The 25,454-nt window shown below is 41.0% G+C and overlaps 1 protein-coding gene across 1 annotated transcript in view; it reads right to left on the reverse strand.

Annotated features, from left to right (window-relative positions):
• The window catches only part of Arhgef33 (Rho guanine nucleotide exchange factor 33), a 66,930-nt gene extending 42,382 nt beyond the window's left edge, over window positions 1–24,548 (reverse strand). The window contains exons 1-8 of the mRNA XM_051177884.1: window positions 24,441–24,548; window positions 22,329–22,378; window positions 15,493–15,657; window positions 13,944–14,065; window positions 12,693–12,847; window positions 6,968–7,027; window positions 3,848–4,075; window positions 997–1,126 (exon numbers count right to left, since the gene is read on the reverse strand). Coding sequence (XP_051033841.1) covers window positions 997–1,126; window positions 3,848–4,075; window positions 6,968–7,027; window positions 12,693–12,847; window positions 13,944–14,065; window positions 15,493–15,657; window positions 22,329–22,378; window positions 24,441–24,465 — 935 coding nt within the window. The 5' untranslated portion in view covers window positions 24,466–24,548. The remainder of the gene's footprint in view (window positions 1–996; window positions 1,127–3,847; window positions 4,076–6,967; window positions 7,028–12,692; window positions 12,848–13,943; window positions 14,066–15,492; window positions 15,658–22,328; window positions 22,379–24,440) is intronic.
• Window positions 24,549–25,454: the final 906 nt, after the last annotated feature.

Raw genomic sequence — 25,454 nt, forward strand, 5'->3', positions numbered from 1 at the left:
CTGTTCTCTATAGTTTGTTTACCTCCATTTTGTAGTAAAATAAACCTTAGAATTAGTCAAGATCCTTGTGAGTTGTTGGGGAACAGTTCCTTACCTCAGTCATTTAGATGGAGATGGATGTTTAGGGATTTGGGTTTGGGTAGGAGGGGACATTACATGACAGTACAGTCAAGTAAAATAGGAGGAACCATAAGGAGCAAGACAATGGGGGTGTCCTTAGACAGACTCATAGCAGATGAACAGTTACTACCTCATGGAATAAATGCTTAAGGTGATAATGCCACATAAACCAGACTTCCCATTCATTAGGATTGTTCTTTTCTTTGCTTCATTCTGAATTAGCTCATCTTTATTACATTAGTCCTTTTCTCCAAGTCTTTCTTACTTTTCTCTTTCATGTTCTCTCCCAACAGAGGGAGTAAAGAGTATAAGCAGGTACATGTTGTGACATTAAGGCCAGTATGCTAGAAGCACTTACCCCCTCCCTCAACACACACACACATAGGTGTATACTCTTTTTTGTTTGTTTGTTTTTCAAGACAGGGTTTCTCTGTGTAGCCCTAGCTGTCCTGGAGCTAGATCTGTAGACCAGACTGGCCTCAAACTCATAGAGCTCCTCCTGCCTCTGCCTCCCAAGTACTGGAATTAAACAGTACCTGCTGCTATGGGATTACTTGAACAAGAGTTCTAATGATCCTTAGTACTCAGAGCTTCACCACCTCCATTTCCTGGAACTTCAGTGAAGTCTATCATCCCTGAGGACACATAATGCCTCACTTTAAATGCCTCACTAAACAGACAAGTCACAGACTGACAGTCCCTCAGATTATACTTATTGTCTACCTGCTGGGAACCTAAGTTTGAGAGTTGCTGGCACTGCCTATCAAAATTATTTCTGGAACTCTCTAGGGTCCAGAATTCCCAAGTGGAAATGGTGAGTAACTTACCTTACATCCCAGTCAATCTGAAAAGTAAAGGCAATGAAAACATGGGTACCTTCTCTCCTTGGAATTCCTCTTTCCATCTGAGCCCTGGAATGTTGCCTTTATCTTCAGGATCAGAGAGATGTTAATGACATACTTCCGCTCAGATTCAAGCAGCTCCAGAGCCACTGTCTGTCTTTTTGCTTTAAAACAAACCCAAGAGGATTTTTTTTCTGTTAAATGAACTCCATCCCAAACACTAAGTTAGGCAAGAAATCAATAAAAACACATGGAAAATTTCAGTTGGTAGTGTATCCCCTAGCATCACATAAACCACACTTGGTGGCCCACGCTTGTTATCCAGGAATTGAAGGTGGGAGGATCAGAAATCCAAGGTCATCTTCAGATATTTAATCAGCCTGAGCCCCTTGAGACAAAAAAAGGAAGAAGGATGTGAAGTGGAGAAGGTAGAAGAGAGAAAGGAATCAGCATGATGAAAAGCAGAATGGAAGCATGAGATTCACCCAGCAAAGCAAAGGACACAAAATCGTGTGTCTGCAGACAGAGAACCTGCTAAGAAACAGTAGAGGCTGAGGGACTGGAGACAGGAGTGCCCAGAAGCAATATGAGAATCTGCATATGCTGCAAGAGCCTCCAGATAGCACTTGCTGACTGGTGCATCATGGCTTCACCTCTTCGCCCAATGAGAAATGGGAAAAGCAGCTCTAGGGAAGCACTAGCCTGAGCTGAAAATGTGAAAGGCAGAGTGAGTGGCTAATGCAAAGGAAAAACGTTTTGACCATATTCCCCTCCAGTTCCCAGAGTGCAGCAGCCAGGCTTCAACACTCTTGGCAGCAGACTGGGAGCCTACCACTTGATACATTGAACTTCCCAAATAGGACAGGACACCCTAAGACATGGACATAAAGAGATCAATTACCAATATGTAAATTTTTACCTAATTACCATATTTATAATGAAGCTCACTATTGACAAACCAATAATATAAAATTCCAGGTTTTTGGGAGGGAGATCTTTATTTATTTATTTATTTATTTATTTATTTATTTATTTATTTGTGGGGATAATCTTTATTGAACACATAAATAATTAAGGATACTGAAACATTTGAGTAAGAATATACCATAGGAGAGAGAAAACAAATACAAATGTTTGTGAAAATTAAATCTTACAATTAATATTCTCAAAAAAGATATGCAAAATATTCTAACCTCTTAACAATTACTGGATGTTATTATTTTAGGATTTGAAGATGCTTTATTTTTTTATCTAAATTAGAAACAAAAATAAATCCCAGTTCCCTTTCCCTCCCATCCTCCCATGCCCCCCACCAACTCCCATCTTATCCCTCTTCTGCTACATAGAAAGGGTGAGGTCTTCCACGGGGGATTATCAAAGGCTGTCACATCATTTTGGGGAGGGCCTAGCAGTATTTATCCCTAGTATAGGAATGGACATTGGGAGCCCATTCCCCATAGAGGGATACTCTCTCAGCCTAGACACATGGATGTTATTTTTTAATAGTTTACTTTTATGTTATATACATTGGTATAATATATATATATATATATATACATACATACACACACACACACACACACACACACACACACACACACACGAGGGTTGTTGGATCCCCTGGAACTGGAGTTTATAGACAGTTGTGAGTTGCCATGTGGGTCCTGGGAATCGAACCTGAGTCTTCTGGAAGAGCAGCCAGTGCTCTTAACTTCTGAGCCATCTCTCCAGCCCAGTGGTAGAGTTTTTGTTACATTGAGAAAAACAAGAATCTTGGGACTGGTTGTGAACTTGGGTCCTTAAGAGCCAGTGCTCTTAACCATTAAGCTTTCTCTCTAGCTCTGGATTATGGATTTTTAAAACTGTGATAATGACAAGCAGTGAAGTTAATAAAAAAGAACTAACTACTAAATGAACTATATGTAACAATGTAGATGAATCTCAAAGACACATATTGAGAGAAAGATACCAGGCAAAAAAGAATACACAAAATATTATCCCATTTATATGAAGTTCAAGAACAGATGAAACTATATAGTAGTTACAGTAGTTCTTTACATAGATGTTGACTAAAATTTAGCATGAGAGAAATTCCTAGCATAACAGAAACATATATGTTGATCTTGGTAGTGATCACATTCATATTCATATGAAAAAAGTTAAGCTGAAAGGGTAAGTCTATTCTCCTTAAAGGTATGGGCCCCCCACTGGGTCAACAATGCTCGAGTGAATGACCCCCATAACCTGGAGCTTATGGGCAGCACAAACTGGATATTTTATACAAACAAAACAAAATAAGGACACAAAGTTGTCACAGGGTAGAGCGATAAGGGGTGGTCCTGGTAGGAGTTATGGGGGAAGGGGGTTAATAAAATATTTCTTTAAATTCATAAGCTGACTAGTAATAAATGATTGGCATATGGCAAATTGTTTTTTAAATTTCTTTATTTATGTGCATTGGTGTTTTGCCTGCATGTATATCTGTTTGAAGGTGTTAGATCCACTGCAACTTGAATTACAAATTGTTGTAAGCTGCCATGTGGATGCTGGGCATTGAACCTGGGTCTTCCGGAAGAGCAGCAAGTACTCACAACTGTTGAGCCCAGCAAATTCTATATTGCTGACTAAATAGATATTCTCCAAGAATCATAGCTTTTTAAAATTTTTTTTTACTGAAGAATGTCATAAATACCCAGGATCAAGGTGGGGGTCCCACTAGGGTATGTGACCGCTGCTGAGTCCCTTCACCTCTGTAGGCATGAGGGGCTTTATCCTGAAAAGATACAAGGTGGTATCACTCCATCTACACTGCCAGAGTTCTGGCCCTTCTGTTCCAAACTCTCATACACCTCATATTTCCACCCACATTCCCCTTCAGAACTTACCAGCTAAAGAGGTTTCACATAAAACATTTTCCAAGGTACTGTGTCTGCCCTGGCCAGCCTCCTTGAGTTTATCTGGATGATCTTTTGTGACATATTCCTCGACCCATTCTTTGCCATCCTTAGGCTGTCTCCACAGGGCAGGTGTGTGATGGCCCTTGGACTGGATCTCAGCTGAGAGAGAAGGCTTATTAAGGTTTTCATCTGCTTCTGGATTTGTTGGGTTCACTCCTGAAAAACAATGCCTGCTAGAAAGAACTTTTTTTTAAGATTTTCTTATTTATTATATATACAGTGTTCTGCCTGCATGCCAGAAGAGGACACCAGATCTCCTTATAGATGGTTGTGAGCCACTATGTTGTTGCTGGGAATTGAACTCAGGACCTCTAAAGAGAAACCAGTGCTTATAACTTCTGACATCTCTCTATCCCTAAGAACTTTCTTTTTTGAAAAAGAAAATAGTGTTTGTTACTAACTCTTAGCTAATACACTTAGCTCAATAAAGGGTTAAAAATTTCCCAACCTACCTCTCTCTTTTTTTTCTGATCTATATGTCTTCTGAATTTTTTACATGGCTGCTACAAAATAAGGACTTTTTTTAAAATCTCAGAGTAGTGCATGCTTGTAATTAATTTGGGAGATGGAGGAGGGAGGATCAGTAATTTAATGTTATCCTTAGTTTTGTAGAAAGTTCAGGGCCAGCCAGGCTACATACATGAGACTGTGACTCAATCAACTAGACCACCAGACTAGAAAATATATAGCATAGTATGATTTAAAGCACAAGTCTGACTCCATGTATCTACTTACTTTCAGGTAAACATAAGAGATGTCAGCAGCACTGTTAGAAGGAAGAACAGAAAGAAGAGAGGGAAGGGTACCAAACACATCTGGGTGGTGGTGGGCATGTTTTGTTTGTTATTTAGTACCTTTATCCTATGGATGCTTAGTTGAAAGAAACAGAAAAAGGAAAGAATGGAGGGAAGATTAAATAATACATAAATTTTGGTGATTATCAATAAAGTAAATTTTGGATTAAACTATAAAGTATGTGATGCAAGAAAAATTTATAGATGGATGGTAGTGGCACACACCTTTAGTCCCAGCAGAAACAGGTGGGTCTCTGTGAGTTTGAGACCAGCCTGATCTATGGAGTAAATTCCAGGACAGGCTGCAAAGCTACAGAGAAACCCTGTCTCAAAAAACATGAAAATAAAAATCATTGAGACTTCAGCGAATGTTAGCTATTTAGTAATTGGAACAAGAAAGAATTAAAAATAATACTACTGATTTGTTCTTAAAAGTTACTAGCTCTCCTCATTCCATGATTTAAATGTGTCGCTACTCCAGCACATGTGTAGGAATATAAGTAAAAACAATGCTCATCTTTGTCAATACTATGATTTGAATGTGAAGTTCCCTCACAAAAGGTCATGGACTGAAGGTGTGGTCCTTGACACAAGCAGTGGTCAGAGCGGGGCTTTATGGAAGTGGCTGGATAAGGAGGGTCTACCTCACTAGTAGATTAATTCAACAACGGATTTCATTTTTAGACTATTGGGAGATGATGAAACTATGAAAAGTAGGGCATACCTGAGAGAAATTGGTTACTAAGGATATGCCCTAGTAAAGGGTACCTTATCCTCAACTCTTTCCTATTATTACCTCTGCTTCCTGGGTGCCGAGAAGTAAGCAACATCTTAAGCCACAGGCTTCCCATCATGCTGTTCTGTTTATCTAATATCTGTGGCAACAAAGTGGTGACCTTGGATTGAAACCTTTGAAACCAGGAGCTAAAATAAGTGTCTCAAGTATCTGTCAGAGTAAAAACTGATTAACATGTTTGAGTCCTTTCCTACTTAGCTCAGGATGAGACAGTAGAGCAGGGAAGGTGCCTGGACCAGTTCATTGACTCAGCAGGAAAAGGGTTTGTCTTGCAAGCCCAAAAACCTGAGTTCAATTCCTAGAAACCATAAGGTGGAATTAGAGAACCAACCCCACACAGTTATCCTCTGACCTCCACACCTGTGCAGTAGCATGTGGACATGCATGTCATATGTGCATATCATTATAAGAACTTAAACCAAGGCCAAAGAACGAGGTCTCAGCTGGAGAGTGCCAGTTTCCAGTGAGATCCCTCTATCCTGCAAAACCTTCTCGAGTTCCAGCTCAGCCCTTGTCCTCTTCCGCCAGCTATTGGCCAGAGGTGAGTCTGGGCCCAATCGGGGCTGCCTGTCCCCTACAACCTCTTTTCCCCCCTCCCCTGCCCAAACTCCCTGGTTTGGCCCCTGATCCTGCTGCTCCTGTCTCCGGTCCCCATCGAGAGCACCCTTGGAGCTCTGATACACCCCCACCTATCCCCACTGCCAGCCTACCCCCCCTACACTGTGCCCTACCCCACCCACGGTCCTGCCGTGGAGCCAGGATGTATCTATCCCTAGTGCACAAAAGGACTTTGCGAACATATCCCCCATGGAGGGAAAACTGCCTTAATCTAGAGACAGGAGAGAAGCCCTAGTCCCTACTTCACATGACCTGTCAGATCTACATGACCCCAACTGGATGGCATTCCCCTACATATGGAATTGGGGTGGGGGGATGGGAGGGGAGGGTGGTTAGAGTGCATGTGAGAGGGCAGAGAGGGTAAAAGGGAGGGAAGGAGGGAGGAAGGGAGGGAGGGAGGGAGGGAGAGGGAACTGGGATCGACATGTAAAATAATAAATTAAATTTTAAAAAAATGCTTTGACTCCAAAATTTAAGTTGAAGGACAAATTACTGGGGAAAAGGATTTCTATTTTTGTTTCCACAGAAAATGAAAAGATGTGGATTCCTTCCAGACTAATGTGGTTTGATCAAGCCAGACTGCCTGAAACAGAGTACCAGGTGATCCTACATTCAAAACAGCTGGACAAACAGCCCTACAGACTACAGCCAGGATTTCTGAATCTTCTTTGAATCCCCCATGACAGCGCCCCTTACCAGCAGGAAGTAGTTTGGAAAGAACGACGCCCAAATTCCCAAATATTGTGTATAAATGTTTGTTTTCATTTAATTGGACTTTGTTATATAAAATAAAATAATAAAATAAAATAAAAAGAACTTAAACCAAGAGAAAGCACTTACCAGGACCCATCATTCCCTTCACATTGCCATCTCCTACATGAACAGATCTGGACTCTTGGGCTGCAGAGAAAGGAAAGCTTAATTCATCATCCATTCTACCAAATGGATCAATCACCTTCTATGTCTCAGAACATGGACAGACTCACATATTTTATAGTTTCATGATCAATGAGAAAGACAGCAAGGGGGTGATACAGTACAGTGGGGCCAAAGCTAGTCTCTCAACTGTTAATGATACCCACTAAGAGATACCTTTAATCCCAGCACTCAAAAGGCAGAAGCTGGCAGATCTCTGTGAATTTGAGGCCAGCCTGGTCTATAGAGTGAGTTCCAGGACAGGTTCCAAAGCTACACAGAAAAACCCTGTCTTGAGAAAGGAAGGAGGAAGGAAGGAAGGAAGGAGAAAGGAAGAAAGAGAAAGAAAGAAAGAAAGAAAGAGGAAGGAAGAAAGGAAGAGAGATAGGAAAGAAAGAAGGAAGGAAAAAAGAACTCAATAGGTTAATACTCAAGGTTCTTCAAGTAGTAGTCAGCATACTGTAAGAGTCAATTTAATGTTTACCCATGATTACTCTTGTGATACCACAAGAGGATGGCAGTGGTGATGACAATGACAGTGAAAGGAGCAGATTGATTAGTGGCCCTCTACTCTGCTTACCTTTCCAATGGTGTAAAAGCCCAAATCATTCTATGAGCACATAGTCGTAGAGCATTTCTCTGTACCCACACTTGCTGCTTCCTTTTTGAATTGCCGTTCCTACCACCACCCCATCCACTCTGCTTGAGACCATTGGCTTCTTGTTATTCTTCTGAGTATGTTAGACAAGTTCCCATCAGGAGAGCAATGGGGTCATAGAGGCTACCTCTGCTAAGCTGCTGATTCTTCACTCAGATCCGTAGATGTCTGGTGGGTGAATGAAAACAGAGTAGAAGCCTGGTGTCCCTGCCTTCCTATTGCATCTGTCTCCTTGCTGCCTTAAACCCAGGTCAGATTCCTGTTCAACTCTGGGTATAGACATGATCATTTATTGAATGCCTGCTTAAAACTCAAAAATACATGGTGTTTTAGTCCAAAATTTACCTACTAAGCTCTGCTTGTCCTCCTTCAAGGCAGAGAGCATCAAGATAAGAGTCAAGTGTTTTCTAGACTTATAGGGACATCAACAAACAATGAACCAGCAGCTTTTACAACACCCCATTCAGAACCACTGGAGTGGCCCCTAAAATTTCCCTGTAATTGCCATAAACCTGAAGGGGTTTTCTAGTGAGTACCCCAACTAACTCTCCTCTAGGTTTTTTTTCCCCCTCTGAGTCACTTCACCTCCCCAGCTTATCAAAAGTTCCAGAAACAAGAAGCCATGCAGATCATCAATCTCTTTACCTCCAGCAAGACCCTCCAAGCCAGAGTACAATTTCACCAAGACTCTACATATGATCCCCACTGCCATCCTCTGTGTCTTCCTCAATATTGTCCTAGAGCTATTGTTGGTTCTAAGGCAAGGCTTCAATGGGCGGAAGTGGCACACATCTTTAATTCCATCACTTTTGAGGCAGGGGGAGGTGGATCTCTGTGAATTTGAGACCAGGCAGATCTACAGAGTGAGTTCCAGGACAGGCTCCCAAGCTACACAGAGAAACCCTGTCTTTAAAAAAGGAAAGGAAAAGAGAGGAGAGGAGAGGAGAGGAGAGAAGGAAAGGAGAAGGGGGAGGGGAGGGGAAGGGGAGAGGAAAGGAGAAGAGAAGAGAAGAGAAGAGAAGAGAAGAGAAGAGAAGAGAAGAGAAGAGAAGAGAAGAGAAGAGAAGAGAAAAGGCTTTGGATGATAACCCATCTTTGGAGCCTCACTGAAATAAGACCCTTTTCCTACTTCACCACTGTTTGTCTCTCTGATTGGAACACTGAGACAAGCAGTAACCTGATGTGGATGAACTAATAAAGAAGAGACAAAGGGAGACAAATAGAGGGATGATCTTATGTCAATGTCCAGAGGCCACAGACTATATTGATATAGCAAGGTCTAAAGACTATTGGGGTAGATAGACTATAGCGGTAGAAAGAGACAACCAAAAAGAGAAAAGCAGAGTTTTATGTATATAGTTAATACATGGCCTTGGAAACTGTGCAAAGAAGTCCAAATTTGCAGGTGACACACACAGAGGTAAGTGGATCTCTGTGAATTTGAGGCCAGCCTGGTCTACAGAGTGAGTTCCAGAATATCTAGGGCTACACAGGGAAACTCTGTCTTGAAAAAAAAAAATCAGAAGAAGAAGGGGGAGGAGAAGAAGAAGAAGAAATTTAGACTTTGATTCTGATAGCAGAAAACAAAAACAGAAATTTATGAGTAGGCAGAAAATAGAAGGAAAATCAAAGAAGCTCAGTATCAGCCAACAAAAGAAAACATTTTGAGAAAGCAGGTATCAAAGATATCAGAAGACTATATAGGGAAGGAGGGCGGGAGAGATGGCTCAATGGGTAAAGACACTTGTTACCAAGGCTGGCAAACTGAGAATCAATTCCCAGCAAGAGGGAATTGATTCTCAAAAAGTTCCATCTGATGGCGACATACTCACCCCAATAAATTAATGAATGTAATTTTAATTTTTTAAAATTCTATGGCACAAGAACAGGTAAGGAAACAGCTTTAGTGGAGTTGTAAGGGTAGGTGCCAATATTAGGATGGTTGAATACAAAGGACATAATTAAGAAGAAATAGATGGTGGAACATCATCATTCAAAAAAGTCAACTTCTAGACTATCAACTTAAGTGGGTAGTAAGTAGGGACAATGCCTAATATGTACAGCATATAAAAGAGGTTAGCTATCAGATGTTCTGAGCAAGAAGAGGGATTGGGAGTATAATTGCATTTTTAAAAATCTTCTTGAAGGCTAGAAGAGTTCAAAGGGCTTACTTAGCTCTGTAAAATGATATTTTCAGGGGCTGGGGAGATGGCTCAGCAGTTAGGAGCCTTGTTGCTTTTGCAGGGGAAAAGGTTCAGTTCCCAGCACCCATATGATGGTGCACAATCCCCCATAACTCCAGTTCCAGGGTATCCATCTCCTGCTGCTGACCCCCACGAGCACCAGGCATGCCTGTGGTACACATACATGTCATCAAAACATTCATACACATAAAATAAAATAAAGCTGAAAAAAGAGTATTATCTCATTTTTAAATGACATTTCAAACTTTTTAATTCTAATGTATATGAAAGAAGTTTCACATCAGAGGACACACATCTGAAGGGTATCTTTTAAAATGAAGGGCAGAGCTGGAGAGATGACTCTGGGGTTAAGAGCACATACTACTCTTGCAGAGGACCTGAGTTCATTTCCCAGAGCCCACATTGGGCACCATATAACTGCTTGTAACTCCAGATCTAGGGGGACCTGATATCTTTTACATACACATACCCACATATGGACACATATACATAATTTAACCTAATTAAAAATAAATATTTTTAAAATAATGAAAAGAAGGGTTAGCCATTTGTCATAAATAGCATCTAAGATGGTTCCCCAGTTGTCCTTACCCCTAGGCATCCCCATCCTGTGATTCCTTTCTGTGAGTGATGCTGGATTCTGTGATTATCTTCTGAATAATAGAATATGGCAAGAAGGCAGAGCTTCTTCTTCCAAGAGTAGGTTATAAAAAGCCACAGCTTTTGTTTTAAGTATGCTGTTAGACCAATACCCCGGGCAGGGGGTCGAGGGTATCCAGGTGCCATGTTAGAATGCCCATATCACAGGGACTGCCACATCATGTAGGTAGTCTGAAAGATGTCCTCTGAGTACAGCCCTCATATGAAAACAGCTGTGGCCAGCACTTTGATGGCAACCTACCTCATGACAGATGTAAGTAAGTGGTACCCAGGTCAATTGTGCACTCAGAGAAACTGAGGTAGTGAATGTTTGCTGCTTGAAGCTACTGAATTTGGGGATAACAGACAACAATCACACCATTGTATTATTTAAAAAGGATAAACCAAATTTTCTGAGGGTTTTACACTTTAACCCTGAATTGTAATCTGAGCTACCACCAACTGTATGCATGATGTCTTAGGAAAGACAACATTCCAAATTTTTTGCAGCAGTGGGAAGAACTAGGAGAGAAGGAGAGGTTGCCAGTGAGCAGCAGATCATTTAAATCCAGCCTGTGAGATGGCTCAGCACAGAAAAGTACTTGTCATACAAGCCTCATGACTTGAATTTGATCTGAAATTCATGGTGGAAAGAGAAGCACAATCAAAAGTTGTGCACTAGCCTCCATACTCATGCTGTGGTACATATTCACTTGCAGTTATACAAAATAATAATAGTAATAGTAATAAGAAGAAGTAAAAATTTTTAAATAAATAAATGCATGTGGGCAATGCAGTCATCTGGATTACCTGTTTTCAGTGGGGAAACTGGAGTAATAAATCCCACAGACAAGCTGGGAGGTGGTGGCACATGCCTTTAATCCCAGCACTCAAGAGAAAGAGGCAAGAGGATCTTTGTTAGTTCAAGACCAGCCTGGTCTACAGAGCTAGTTCCAGGACAGCCAAGGCTACACAAGAAGCCCTGTCTTGAAAAAACTTTAAAAAAAAATCCAATGAACTTATTCCTGAGGGCTGTCACATATCATATAGAGATGCACAAATTTGCTTTGCAAATCTATTTTTTAAGATTCTATCTTGTGAGTACACACAGCTGCCCCAGACCCAGTACTTACTGATCTGACTGCTCATCCAAGCCCACATTGTGCTCTAAACCTGCATGGTCAACTTGATATATCTTGCTCATCACATCATAGAGCCAAGAAAACAGGACCACTGGTAAAAATCCCCTCTCAGATGGACTGAACAACTGTTATCCAAGCTGCATTCACTGGCTACAAAAAGAGGTACACATACATACAAGCAAAAGGCCAATAATCAAGCAACTCTGTACTCAGAAGTTCACCAAGTGAAAGGCACTTGTCCTAGGATTCAAGGTTGTTATTCATAACACACTCACTGTCTATGAATCAGTAAAGCAAGTTCTTCTGGGCTATGAGGATAGAAAATCATCAATCCTACTGTTGAGGTGTTTACACTTGATTGAAAAAAATCATTGAGTCTACCTTTTGAGGACTTCATAAGACCAAAACAAGGAGAGGGGGATTCAAACGATGGGAATTTCTACATTCATTTTTCTTTATGTGGGTCTTTTGTTGGGCACTCTTGAGAATATAATAATGTATCAAGTTTCGATTTGTTTTATTTTTCCTAATTTGAGCATAGGTACAGAGTCACAACCCTTGAAAACCAACTCCTTTGGTGCTGCCAGTATGCCATCTTGTGTCGTATTTCTCACAGTCATGAAGCACTAGCCTGGCTTTTCCAGAGAAACATAGATACTGAATTACACTACCAGTAAATAACATTTTAGAGTGACTATTTAAATATATCTAGTTCTCTCATGGTTGGTATAGTATTGATTGCATTAAATTATTTTTTATCTAATTGACACTTAGAAGAAGCCAAATTAGTATTTTCCATAAAACAAAAACATCTAAAAATGGGCAGTCTTTCAGGAACCAGAGGTCATCTGATGCCTTCCAAAGTCTAGATAACCAGGGAAGTTCTGGGCAGTATTTTATTTTCTTCTGAGAAGGATGCAAGACGTGAGTCCATTCCCACTTTTCTCAAGCCCTGGGAATCAGGAAGAAAGAAGTGTGGTTAATTCCCCATGGTTTATAAGCTGTACCTTTTTCATATGTCTGAGAAGGCAAAATGTTGGTGAAATCCTCACTGGGGATACCAGACTCAGGGACATTGATAGAGCGGAAGGGGCTTCCTTGTGTTTGTGCAGGCACAGATGCAGGTCCGGCTTGTGTGCCATGTTCTTCCTTTTGGGCTTTCCTAGCAAAGGAAACAACAGAAAGGATGTTTTGGTTCTTAACACCCAGTAGATTAGAGGGAGGATCAGTTCAGGATCATGTCAGAGAATGAGAGGTTTTTTGTTTGTTTGGTTTTTTTAAATGTGTTGCCAAGACACACACAGGATGAACCATATAAATATTTTTTTATAAATTATAAATGGTTCAACTATTGATAAATCACTTCTAATTGTAATGTTTTCATTTTTATTTTTCTATTACTGGCTTCCCTATCACCAGGATCTTTGGTTTTGTTTTGATGTTTGTTTTTGTCACTGGGTCTCACTATGTAGCCCTAGACAGTCTGGGGCTTGCTATGTTGACCCTTGCTCTGTAGCTCCTCCTGCCTCTGCTATCTGCTAGGATTAAAGGCATAATCACCATGCCTGGCTCTCATCAGGGTCTTTAAAATTTGCAGTGTTGGATACTTGCTTGGGATGATTTACACTCACTTAACAACTCAACGCCAAATACCAGAAAACAGTAGCATACAAGGGCACATAGGCAGCATATAAGCATATGTGGGTATGTTTCATGCATGTGGCAGCCTAGACTTGAAGTTGTGAATTGTCCTCCATCACCCTCTACCTTATTTCATTGATGCAGAGTCTTTCAATCAAACCCAAAGCTCACCCATATGACTAGTCTCACTAGCTAGATTACACCTCCACATAACATTTATGTGGGTCCTGAAAATATATGCTCTGGTATTCAAAAGGTCTTATGGATACATGACAAATGTGCAGTGTGTGGGTGTACATGCCCATTTGCCTGCAAAGGCCAGAAAAAGGTATCAGATTCCCTGGAGTTGGAGTTACAGGCATTTGGGAGATCTGATGTAGTGTTGGGAATTGAACTCTGGTCCTCTGTAAGAGCAACCAGTGCTCTTGACCACTGGTCCATCTCTCCAGCCCCAGTATTAACCAACTTGTACAGCTTCATCTCTTCTAACACAGGCTGATCTATGCTGCTCAGGAGCCCACTCCTTATGTGCTAATGGCTGGAAGTTTACTTAGGGCCTCTGTGCAAGAGCCATTATTTATGGGTTTGCCTGGGCTAAATGTTCTCAAGATACTCACTTGGCTTTAACCTTTCGAGATTCTCTTCTCTTCTCCTGTTGAAGCTGTTCGATTTTCTGCTGCATTTCTTCTTGTTTGGAAGTGATGGCCTGAATCATGGACATTGCATTGCTCAGCTCTTCCTACAATAAGAATTGCTACATTTTAGACTGGCACATGGGTGTAGCAGTTTGAATGTAATTGGCTCCCATAAGCTCACAGGGAGTGGCACTGTTAGGAGATGAAGCATCACTGGAGTAGGTATGGCCTTGTTGGAGGAAGTGTGTCACTGTGGAGGCCAGCTTTGAGGTCTAATATATGCTCAAACCATGCCCAGCATGGCTTCCTGTTGCTTGTTCCTTCTTCATGCTCAGCTCCTTCTCCAGCATTATGTCTGCCTGCCTGTTGTCATGTCTTGCCATGATGATAATGAACTAAATCTCTGAAACTGTAAACCACCCCATTTAAATGTTTTCCTTTATAAGAGTTGATGTGGTCATGGTGTCTCTTCACAGCAACAGAAACCATAACTAAGACAATGGGGTAAGAAAACATATATCAGCATCCCATAGCCTTTACCTGGTGCATACTTTGGAGTGAACAGGGAATAAGAGATGAAGTTTGTGTAAGGGGTACGGTTTTTCCGCCCACCGCCTGGTATTGTCCTGCCACCGCGCCAGCCCCAAATAATACACAGAGACTCTGTCCCTGCTGTTGTTGTGGTCTGTCAAGTTCTCTTGGCCTTAGCCAAATCTGGGTGTACCAATGTGGCTGTGAGACCTAGGGTGACTGTTCAGGTGGCTTGCTGTTTCTGTCCTTGCTGCACCTTTTGGAAGTTGTCCATCCGCATTTCCTGTCTACTCTAGTATTGTTAATTTCCTTCTCAGGTCTGGATGAGGTTAAAGATTAAACTATCACAACTATTAGTCTCTCTTCCTAGTTAGATATATTAGGTGCTAGACTTACGTTTTCCAGCTAAGGACAACTCTATTGTAAACTCCATATTGCCCTCACCCTAGGACTAGATATGTAGGTCATTTTGTTCTCGATTTTCCTTTTCTTAGAGCACACTTGTTATTCACTGTTTTGTATATAGTTTTGTATTAAGCCTAAAGCTTTTCTTTAGACTAAAAGGGGAATTGTAGTGAGATAGTTCTGTGGCACTGACCACATCCATTGGGGGTGAAGCCATGGGCGGAGTGACCTGTGGAAGGAGGTTGGAGGGGGCCAGGAAAGGCGCTCTCTTTCTGGCGTGACTCGGACAGGAGAGGATCGGGTTGAATTTCCTGGTGTTCATCTGTCTAGGTTGTAAGTTATTTCTCCCTGAATAAACATCTATTCGGCCTATTTGTTTATCCTGATCCTTATTTATCGCGGTAAGTTTGCTTTCATTGTGGCCTCTAATTCTAACACAAAGCTCAGAAACTGAAAACCATGAGGCAGATATTGTTCCATGATGACTAACAAATAGCATAGAGGGAAAGTTCTTACCCTGGGTTGCTACAAGAAAAGGCAATTGCATGCCCTGCTTTTGATATTCCTTCATCGTGGAAATAAAAGAGGCTCCCACCTTGAAGTAGTTTAATGAATTCTTCATCTCAGTGACTTTCTCTTCCATAGAACATCTGCAGCTCTTGACCTTCTCCTCCAAAGCATATTCTCCATGTTGGATGCGTGTCAGCTCCTGCATTGCTTCTGTAAAACCAGTTTTCAGTTCCGAGGCCAGGGCCTGCAACTAAATAATTCAGGAAGCATGAATCAGACTTGCTGTGAATTATTATAAATGGCACTATTTCCTTTCTTTGAGAAAACATGTTCTTGAAAAATCTCAGATACTTCATTTATCCAACTCTAGAATCTTTTAAGTGACTCACCCCATTTGTCCAGGGAAAAGGTCATCTATGCAGTGTGCATTGAAGCTTGACAACTGACAACAAAATGAGCACTTGGTTCACAGGTACTCATGAATGCTGCCACTGTTAAAGAGCCCTTGACATAAGAATGAGGCATACTTAAACCGGGTGGTGGTGGCATAGACCATTAATTCCAGCACATGGGAGGCAGAGGCAGGTGGATCTCTGTCAGATCAAGGCCAGCCTGGTCTACAGAGTGAGTCCCAGGACAGATAGGACTACGCAAGCTTGTCTCAAAAAGAAAAAAAAAAGAAGAAACTGAGGCTTACTTGGAAAATAACATATGTATGTAAAAAGGCAATCCTGATCCAGCACCTAAATTCTGTGAGAGAAATTCAGCTACTTTCCCCCCAAAGAAGTAAAAAAATAAGACAGGGGCTTGAAGAACTGGCTCAGTGGTTAAGAGCACTTAATGCTCTTCTAGAAGACCCGATTTCGGTTTCCAGCACCTATGTCAGGTAGTTCACAACCATCTGTAACTCTTAACTGCAGGAGATCTGATACCTTCTGACCTTCATAAGCAGTTGCACATGCATGTGTGCATACAATCCACAGACACATACCACATACCACAAATAACCAAAAATAACCAAAAAATCTTTTTAAAAAGTAGAGTAATAAATATTAGTAAGAATTTCTTTGAAACTAAAAAGATAGGCTTTTCTTCTTTCTGGAGTCTTGATACCTGCCTCTGCCTCCTGAGTGCTGGGATTACAGGTGTGTGTCACCACCGCCTGGTGGTAATAGCATTTTTAACAATGGGCTTTGATGTGAGTCATCTTCAGTAGTCAAGCCAGAGCATGGGGAAGAGCAATCTCTGCACATGTGCTGATTAAACACCATGAGAGGGATCAATTTTAGATCCTAGCTTTCTTGAACAAGGATGAAGAACGTAGGCAAATGGCTAACCTCTGGGTAGAAGTTTGCTATCCATCATTATAATAATGACACCTATTTCACGGGGCTGTATTGAGTATGAAATAAGTAAATGTAAATCAGGAACCTCCCACACACATGCTTGGTTCAGAGCTGCTCCAAGTTTCTTATTCATCTCTTCTCTAGGTGGTAAATCAGAAAGGTAAACACAAACAGAACTGTGGAGAGAAGGGTGCACTTCTAAAGATTTGTTTTATTTACAATGCAAGTATAAAAGATAAGATACTCAACAGACACTAAATTAAGGTAACAGTAAGATAACATTGTTGTCTTGATTTTCATGATTCAATTGGACAAAGAACTCTTAGATTCCCATCTCTCTTCCAAACAGAAATATTCAGAAAGTGTATTCTATAATTTAAAATAGTATGTCTGGAGAGATGGCTCAGTTAGTAAGAGCACTTGTTACTCCTGCAGAGCAGTTTGGCTGCCAGAACCCACACCAAGCAGCTCACAACTGCCTCCAAGTCAATCTCCAGGAGATCAGAAGCCCTCTTCTAGCCTGCTCTGGCACTGTGCTCATACACACAAATCCACATTCAGACATGTACATATTCACATAATTTAACAATAAGACTATTTTCTACCAAGTAATTCTTCCTACTTCCTGCTCTTAATTTCCATATCTCAGTTTTTCTTCTTCCTTTCTTTCTTCCTTCCTTCCACTCTTTCTTTCTTCCTTCTTTTCTTCTTCCTTTCTTCTTTCTTCCTTCCTTCTTTCTTTCTCAGTTTCTTAAAACTCCTTGTAAGATGATTCTAATAGATAGCTCCCTTTTTTCCATCAAACTTCTCTTGAGCCTCAAACTAAATGTTCAGGAATTCCAACTTGGATTTTACACACCCTTCCCATTTCTTCCCAACATATTACCAAGGTTGGGAGCTACTATGAGGCAGACTCAAAGAGCTTTGCTGTGTTTTAGGTACTTTGTAAATTCATAAATGTTTAGGAAACTTCCACAAGTCATGTGAAATTCCTATAATCCCTGAGCAAGATCCCAAATGTGTTGGGGTCCCCTATGATGCCAAAGATGCCAAGGTAATTGTTTTATTTTTTTTCCTTTAACCAAACTGCCAAGGAAACCTTTTTGTTTTTGTTTTTTTCACTTTTTCTATCAACCTCCATCTTCTAGTTTTAGGTATCTTTATTGATCTTCAAAGATGCTGTGTTTGACCAAACATTGTGACACATACCTTTAATCCAAGCACACAGAGGCTTGTAGACCTCTAAGTTCAAAGCCAACCTGATCTACAAAGTGAGTTCCAGACAACCAGGGCTACACACAGAGAAACAATGTCATGAAAAAGGCACTGTGTTTAAAACACAAACTAAGCAGCCAGTAATTTAATTCTGAGAAGAAATGCCCTTATCCCTTTGTCTGCGTTCCTATGGAAGATGAACTACAGGTCCATTTACAGGGCCTGCTGAAGGTGAGGTAAAGCTGTTATGTAGACATTTCTCTTACTGACTCTGGCCTGCAAGAACTAACCACTCTGGTGTTGTGACTTTCCTCAATGCAGAAAGTACTGATGTCTAACAAGGCTGTATAAATTCCATTGATCTTCAACAATACACAACTAATTCCCATAGTTTGTTTGAGATATGGCCTTGTATTGTATCTCATATTAGCTTGAAACTCACTGTGTAGGTCAGGTTGGTCTTAAACTTGCTGTGATCCTTCTGTCTCCATCTCCTAAAGACTGGGATAACAGACATACTAGGGTAATACCATTAACCTGGCCCATAGTTATTCAATTAAAGGTCATTTGTACAGACAACTTATTTCTTTAAACTTCCTTTGTGGCAACATGGGAAGACAGAAAGTCATTGGGACAGGGAAAGGAGAGGGAGCTGCCCATTGCAGAGTCTGCTTGAAGTCTATGGTCAACTGAAAAGCAAGCATTCCAGTATTGTTACTGTTTGCTTCGAAGGTGGTTGACAGAGAGATGATACTTATAACAATAAAAGAGGCCTGAGGCTGAATAGATAGCCCAGAGACCCAGGATAGAATCAAACATAACTGGTTTTCTAAAAAGTCAATGAAATGATCCCTAATGATATTCTGTTATACTCATAGATCAATGCCTAGCCCAATCATCATCAGAGAGGCTTCATTTAGCAACTGATAGGAGCAGTTTAAGAGACCCACAGCCAAACATAAAGCAGAAACTGGGGAATCCCATTGAAGAGGGGTAGGAAGGCTATAGGATCCAGAGGGGTCAAAGATACACCACAGATTCAACTAAGCAGGGTTCACAGGGGTTCAGAGACTGAAGCATCAAGCACAGGGCCTGAATGTGTTTGAGCTAGGACCTCTGTATATATGTTATGGTTGTGTAGTTTGGTGTTTTTGTAGAAGCTTTACTATGGTGGTTTGAAAGAAAATGGCTTCCAAGGAAAGTGGTACTTTTAGGATGTGTGGCTTTGTTGGAGTAGATGTGGTATTGTTGAAGGAAATGTGTCTCAGTTCACTTTCTGTTAGCTGCAAATCAAGATGTAGAATTCTCAGCTCCTTCTCCAGCACCGTGCCTTTTGCATGCCACCCACTATGAAGATAATTGGCTAAACCTATGAACTATGAGGTAGCCCAATGAATTGTTTTCCCTTATAGGAGTTGCCATGGTCATGGTGTCTCTTCACAGTAATAGTAACCCTAACTAAAACACATACTTTGGGGTTTGTCATACTTTCTTCCTGAGCACCTAGCTCTCAGCCTGGACCTTAAAACCTATGTCATGGTCTCTTTCACTGAACTCCAGCTCTATCCCACACTGCCTTTTCCTGAAATTCTTTTCCCATGGTGTGACTAAGGATCCAGTTATACCTGAAGAAGTCCCTGAAAATAACTTTTTGGGTGTCTGAGGGAGATAATTGGAGCTATGTGTCTCTGTCCCCCTGACACTAACATTTCTATTCCAGAGAAAAATAGACAATTTTGAAAAGTGAGAATTGACCTAACTCTTATTATTTTAACATGTCATTAACATCCATATTTCTGCCTGTTACAGTACATTAACAAAGATATTTATAGGCTAAGATCACATAATAGAGATCTCCCTTTTTGCCCCTCATTTTTTTTCTCCTAGATTCCTGTTTGTTTGGGTTGGGTAAGGGTTTTAAAACAGAACCTCAGTTCTGCTGCCTATACTCCTTCCTAGATTGTTTGTTCTGGTAATACAAGGTCTCATGTGACCCAGGCTGGCCTTAAATTTGGTCCTCCTGCTTTTGACTTCCCCAGATTGCTATGTGCTGGCATTTAAAAGTCTGTGCCACTATCCACCATATCCAGCTTGACTTTTTTCCTACTTAACCTTTTAAGAAACATTTAAAGTTTGTTTTGATTAAAGAAAACTACAAATCCCAACACTATCTCCCACAAGACTGAATGACTGTGTCAAACCCTTTAGCATAAAACAATATGCACACCTTCCAGATCATCACTCACTGTCCAACTACTATTTACTGACTACAAATTATATGTCAAGTCTGTGGTTTATGCTGACAGTACCTAGAGCAAAGCTTGGAATTAACAGACTTGGGAAATGCTCTTTTAAAACAAAGATGGGTCAAGCATTGGTGGCACATGCCTTTAATCCCAGCACTAGGAAGGCAGAGGCAGGTGGATCTCTGTGATTTCCAGGCCAGCCTGGTCTACACATCTAGTTCCAAGACAGCCAAAGCTACATAGAGAAACCCTGTCTTAAATAACAAAAAAAAAAAAAAAAAAAAAAAAAAAAGGGTCATCAAGGCACAGCAGAGACCATATAGACCAAACGCTCTTTCCCAGCTTCAAGCACTCCATTGTGAACAGATGCACTTGGATTTGTGACACAGTAAAATAATGAGGCCATCCCCTCTGCAGCTAAATTTAGCGAACATCAAGGGAGTGACCCACATATTTATAATAGACTCTAAAGAGGCACTCATGCAAAGGTCATAGGCAGGTCAGAGGAGAACTTGGGTGAGCATGGAAGGCATCTAGAAGTCTAGGACTAGTGAGGTATCACATCAGCATTGAGAAGACCTACCTCCACCCCAGGCTCTGCTCAAGCTGGCCACCCTGTCAGAAGTAGTCTTTCTTAGTAGGTCACTGTCCAGTGATTGGCTTGTCCTTGGATATGTCACTCAAGTCTTGTAGACAACAATCCATCTCTGTCCTACTGAATTGTATCAATGCCTTCAATGTAGCCTTTTCAAAACCATGCCTCATATGAGCCATTTGTCGATGTATTGATGTATTTTCAAGGTTGTAGACATTTAAGAACAAACAAACAAGGAAGACTGTTTCATCTGTTTAATATCTCATTAGGCTAAGCAGCAGATTTTGCACATAAATATTCACCAAATGTGAATGGCATTGAAAGGAGGCTGTTTCTTCTGCTCCCTCCCATTGCTGGTCTAAGAGCAACACGACTAACGTTTTCTCTCCTGCTGTTGGCTCACTCTAGTTAGGCCCACAGCAATCAACTCTTGCAGAATGCTTCTGGAAGCTAGCTGTTGAGTTGCCTTTACCAGCATTTAAACTAAACTAATTTAAATAATATTTCACCTGAGCTGTCTGTTCCCCTGGACTCCTGTCTTCCTGCTTGAAAGGGCCTAAAAACCCAACTTGAGATGGCACAGTAAGTAGGTGGAGGTATTTGCCTCTGAAACCAGACAATTTGAGTTCTATCCCAGAGACCCACATCATAGAAGAGAAGTGACTGCCACACATATACTGCACACAGACACACACAGACATATATTAATAAGTAAATAAATGTTTAAAAAATAAAATAAAATAAACTTCCCCCACCCCCAGACCTACTAAGCTTTGTCAGTTTTTTTTTTTTTCTCGAGTTTTCCAGGTAATGGTGTTAAGTCCAAAGAGAAGCACAAAGCTCCAAAATATGGCAGTGTAAATATCTGTAATTGCTAAGGACAGAACTTTAATTCAATTTCTGGTTAGAGTTGGCAGCCTGCTAGAATGCTTGTCATGTTGTCTTTGTAAAGAATCTAATTATTGCCATCATTTAAAATGAACTTAATTATTTTCCCTGTCACCATACTTGAATTTGTAATGCTAACACTCTTAATTCTCAGTTCTCCCTGAGGGAGTTGGGGGGGGCTGTAATTAAGAAAAAACATCATAAAAGGTCTCACTATATAATCTAGGCTAGGCCTGAACTTGTTAAACTTGTGTCTTAGGGTTCCCGGTATTAGGAGTTATGGTATGCACCACCACACCTGACTGAGAAAAGGTAGCTCTACCTGTGTCCTCTCTGATGACAATGCCATTCACTGCCTGGTGTGATGACCACAATGACAGTGGTGTAGGCAAGAAGAGTAGAGCAGGTGTGGGGTATGGATGCTATGTTTTATAGAGTAACTTTTCCTATGACAACCAGTTCTCTCAAATGAATAATGTGAGTGGCCTCTGCCCTACCTGTCCCTTGGCCTTGTTAAGAGAATAAATGTCAGGACACATGTGGAAGGACCTATGTGTTAAAAATTTCTGTGCATGAAGGACAGTCACCATTATTCACATGATGGTATTCACAATAATGTATTTGTTGTTACCTGGTAAATCTGTGTGGAAGGGCTATTCACCGGCATATGTTCATTCTCTCCTGCAGGAAGAAAGAGCCTTGTTCAATCACCATAACTTGCTCTATGTCTGTCCTACTCTCACTGGATTCTGGAGGGAATAAACACATTAGAGGATCCTCTAATTGTGCCTGAATGACAAGAACCAGATGATTCTAGAACAAAAACAAAACAAAACAAAATACCCCAATGGCCAAACTATGCCTACCTGACAAAATTGTCAATAGTAGAAAACCCTTTCTTGCCACAAAAGAGAAGATTCTCTGCCAAACTCAATGATTGGCAATCGTTACCTGGATACCCTGGGGGTGTCTCCCTCACATTCTTAAGGATAACTGAAGTTTACCTGAGCTGACATCTGCTCTTTGCCAGGGTTACGGTTGATAGTAATTGTCAACTCTTCACTTTGGAGTCAGACTTCTGGGGACATTTGTGAGTGACTGCCTAGATTAGGTTTAGCCTCTGAAGATGACTTCTCAGGATTGTCTTGGTTAAGTTAATTCTTGAGGAAAGACTCATGCTAATTCAGGGCAGTACCATTCCCTGAGCAGAGTGGAAATCTTGAACTGTATACAATGAAGAGTAATGGCTTGGTGATTAAGAGCCCTTGCTCTCTTGCAGAAGACACAGGTTTGGTTCCCAGCACCCGTATGATTGCTCACAGCCATCTCTAACTCATGTCCTGGGGGGGTATGTTACCCTCTTCTGACCTCTGCAGGCACCAAGCAAACATGTGGTGCACAAACATATATGCAGGCAAAACACTCATACACATTAAAAAGAAAAAAAATCATTTTTTAAAGGGAGAGGGTAAGCTGCAGGCAAACATTGATGTTCTGCTGTCTGCTCTTATGTGTGGCTGTCATGTGACTGGTTCTCTCAGGCACCTCCTGTCATGACTTCCCTGCCATGATCAACTGGAACCTGGAATTATGAGCAAATAAGGCCCATCTCCCTCAGGTTGCTTTGGTCAGAGTATTATACAATAGCAACAGGAAAAGGAGATAAGTCAGCCACATAGGTGCCTGGCTATAATGTACTGATCTCAGGAAGAAACAAAATGTTCCTACTTCTAACTCTCTACAATCATTGCCCAATTTCTGCACTCTGCCCTCACCTCACTGCCACAATCAGCAGAGGGACTCTTGTCCAGCTAGGCAGGAGGGCTGATGGGAAGGAATTGTCAGTGGAAAGTTTCTGGAAGATTATAGGCAGAAAGAAAACTATTGCCATTACTTGAGTCTGGAGCCACAGGAAAACATGGGATTAATAGAGCAGGCTGTAAAAATCACTTACAACTCAGGGGAAAACCACGTTGGCTTAGAAACTATCTTTCAGAGTATTTTGCTGCTATCCCCATAGAGGATCATGTTGCACAAGTAACTCTCTTGAAACTCCTGCCTGCAAGCCTTTGGCTGCATGCATGTGCATTTATTTTTCTCCTTAGACATACTGGTATGGAAAGCCATACTTAGAGGAGCCAGACTTCATATAGTAATGTCATAACTAATATATTACCTCAGTCTAGACCTTATACCTGGTAGAGGCTGTCTCTATTAATCCCAATGGTTTGAGATTACCAAACCTCCTCATACAAGCTTGAATAAGGACAATTTAGCTCATTTTATACTATGTCCAAACAGATGGCAAGAACCAAGACTGAAACAAACAGACCAGGACCTCAGGCCTAAATTTGACATTTTGTAGTTGTCACCTGATTGCCCTATGACTGTTTTCTCCATTAGAAACAATAACAGTGACTTCTATATATATATATTGCTTCTGCTAGTAAACAATGAAAAGGGAATCCACTTGTTCTTCTAGGAGGGCCTAGAAGGTGCTGGGGGTCTATTAAAGTAATGGACCTTATTCAACATGTCCTGAGGCAGTCCTAAGTCATTGAGGCAAAAGGAGAAAGACTCAAGCCATATGTTACATCAATGGCATTTTTTGCATTCCAGCAAGTCTGTGTTTTTCAAAGTCTCCAAGGTGATGATGAGAAAATAATATTTGGAAACAGTGACAAGACAGATTAACTCCTGAATTTCCTGAATCCCCAGATCAAAAGCAAGATGGAGATCTGACCTTGCTTTGTTTTGTTTTTTTCCATGGTGCCTGCTACTTTTCTCCTCCAGCTCACTCTTCAGCATTGCATCATCCTCGTCCTGTATCCAGCCACCTCCCCTTCCCTGCACCTGCCAATTAAAGAATAAAGGATATATGGTAGTACTAGACTAATTTTATGGGTTAGCTTTTAAATAACACAGCTGAAAGCTAAACAATTTCAGAAGAATAAATTATTAAATTGAGTAAACCTCCAGTCAGATGCTAGAGAATGGTTCAGCAGTTAAGAGCACTGGCTGCTCTTCTAGAGGACCCAGGTTCAATTCCCAGCACCCACAATGACAGCACAAAACTGTAACTCCAGTTCTATAGAATCCAACATCCTCACATAGACATGCATGCAGGCAAAACACCAATGCACATAAAATAAAAATAAATAAATTACCTTTAAAAGGAAAAACTTAGCTGGGTGTGGTGGCACACACCTTTAAATCCCAGCAGTCAATGGGCGGAGGCAGGAGGATATCTACTGTGCAACAATCTTTGTACACTGTAAATATGTATTACTCTCATTGGTTAATAAAAAGATGACTGGCCAAGGGCTTTCAGGACAGAGAGAATGCTGGGAAGAAGATGGGTGGAGTCTGAGGAGATGCAAGGAAACATAGATGAAGCTGAGGAACATGTTGTGTTGAAAGAGGGTACCGCCAAGTGGCAGAGAGAGTAGACAAGTAATACACATTCATTTAAGTTATAAGAGCTAGCTAAAAAGCAAGCCTGAGCTATTGGACAAGCAATAAGTCCCTGTGTGGTTATACAGCTTGTGGGACAAAAGCTCTTGTACAAATTTCTGTGAGTTTGAGGCCAGCTTGGTCTACAAAGTAAGTTCCAGAGCAGCCAGGGCTACATTGAGAAACCCTGTCTAGAAAACAAACAAACAAAAAGAAGTCAGATATTTTAATTTGTTATTATTGGGGAGGGGTACATACCATGAAGTGAACATAGGATGACTTGTGGAGTCAGGCTCTGTAGGTG

The sequence above is a fragment of the Phodopus roborovskii genome, unplaced genomic scaffold, assembly GCF_943737965.1.
Source record: "Phodopus roborovskii unplaced genomic scaffold, PHOROB, whole genome shotgun sequence".
Classification (NCBI taxonomy): Eukaryota; Metazoa; Chordata; class Mammalia; order Rodentia; family Cricetidae; genus Phodopus; species Phodopus roborovskii.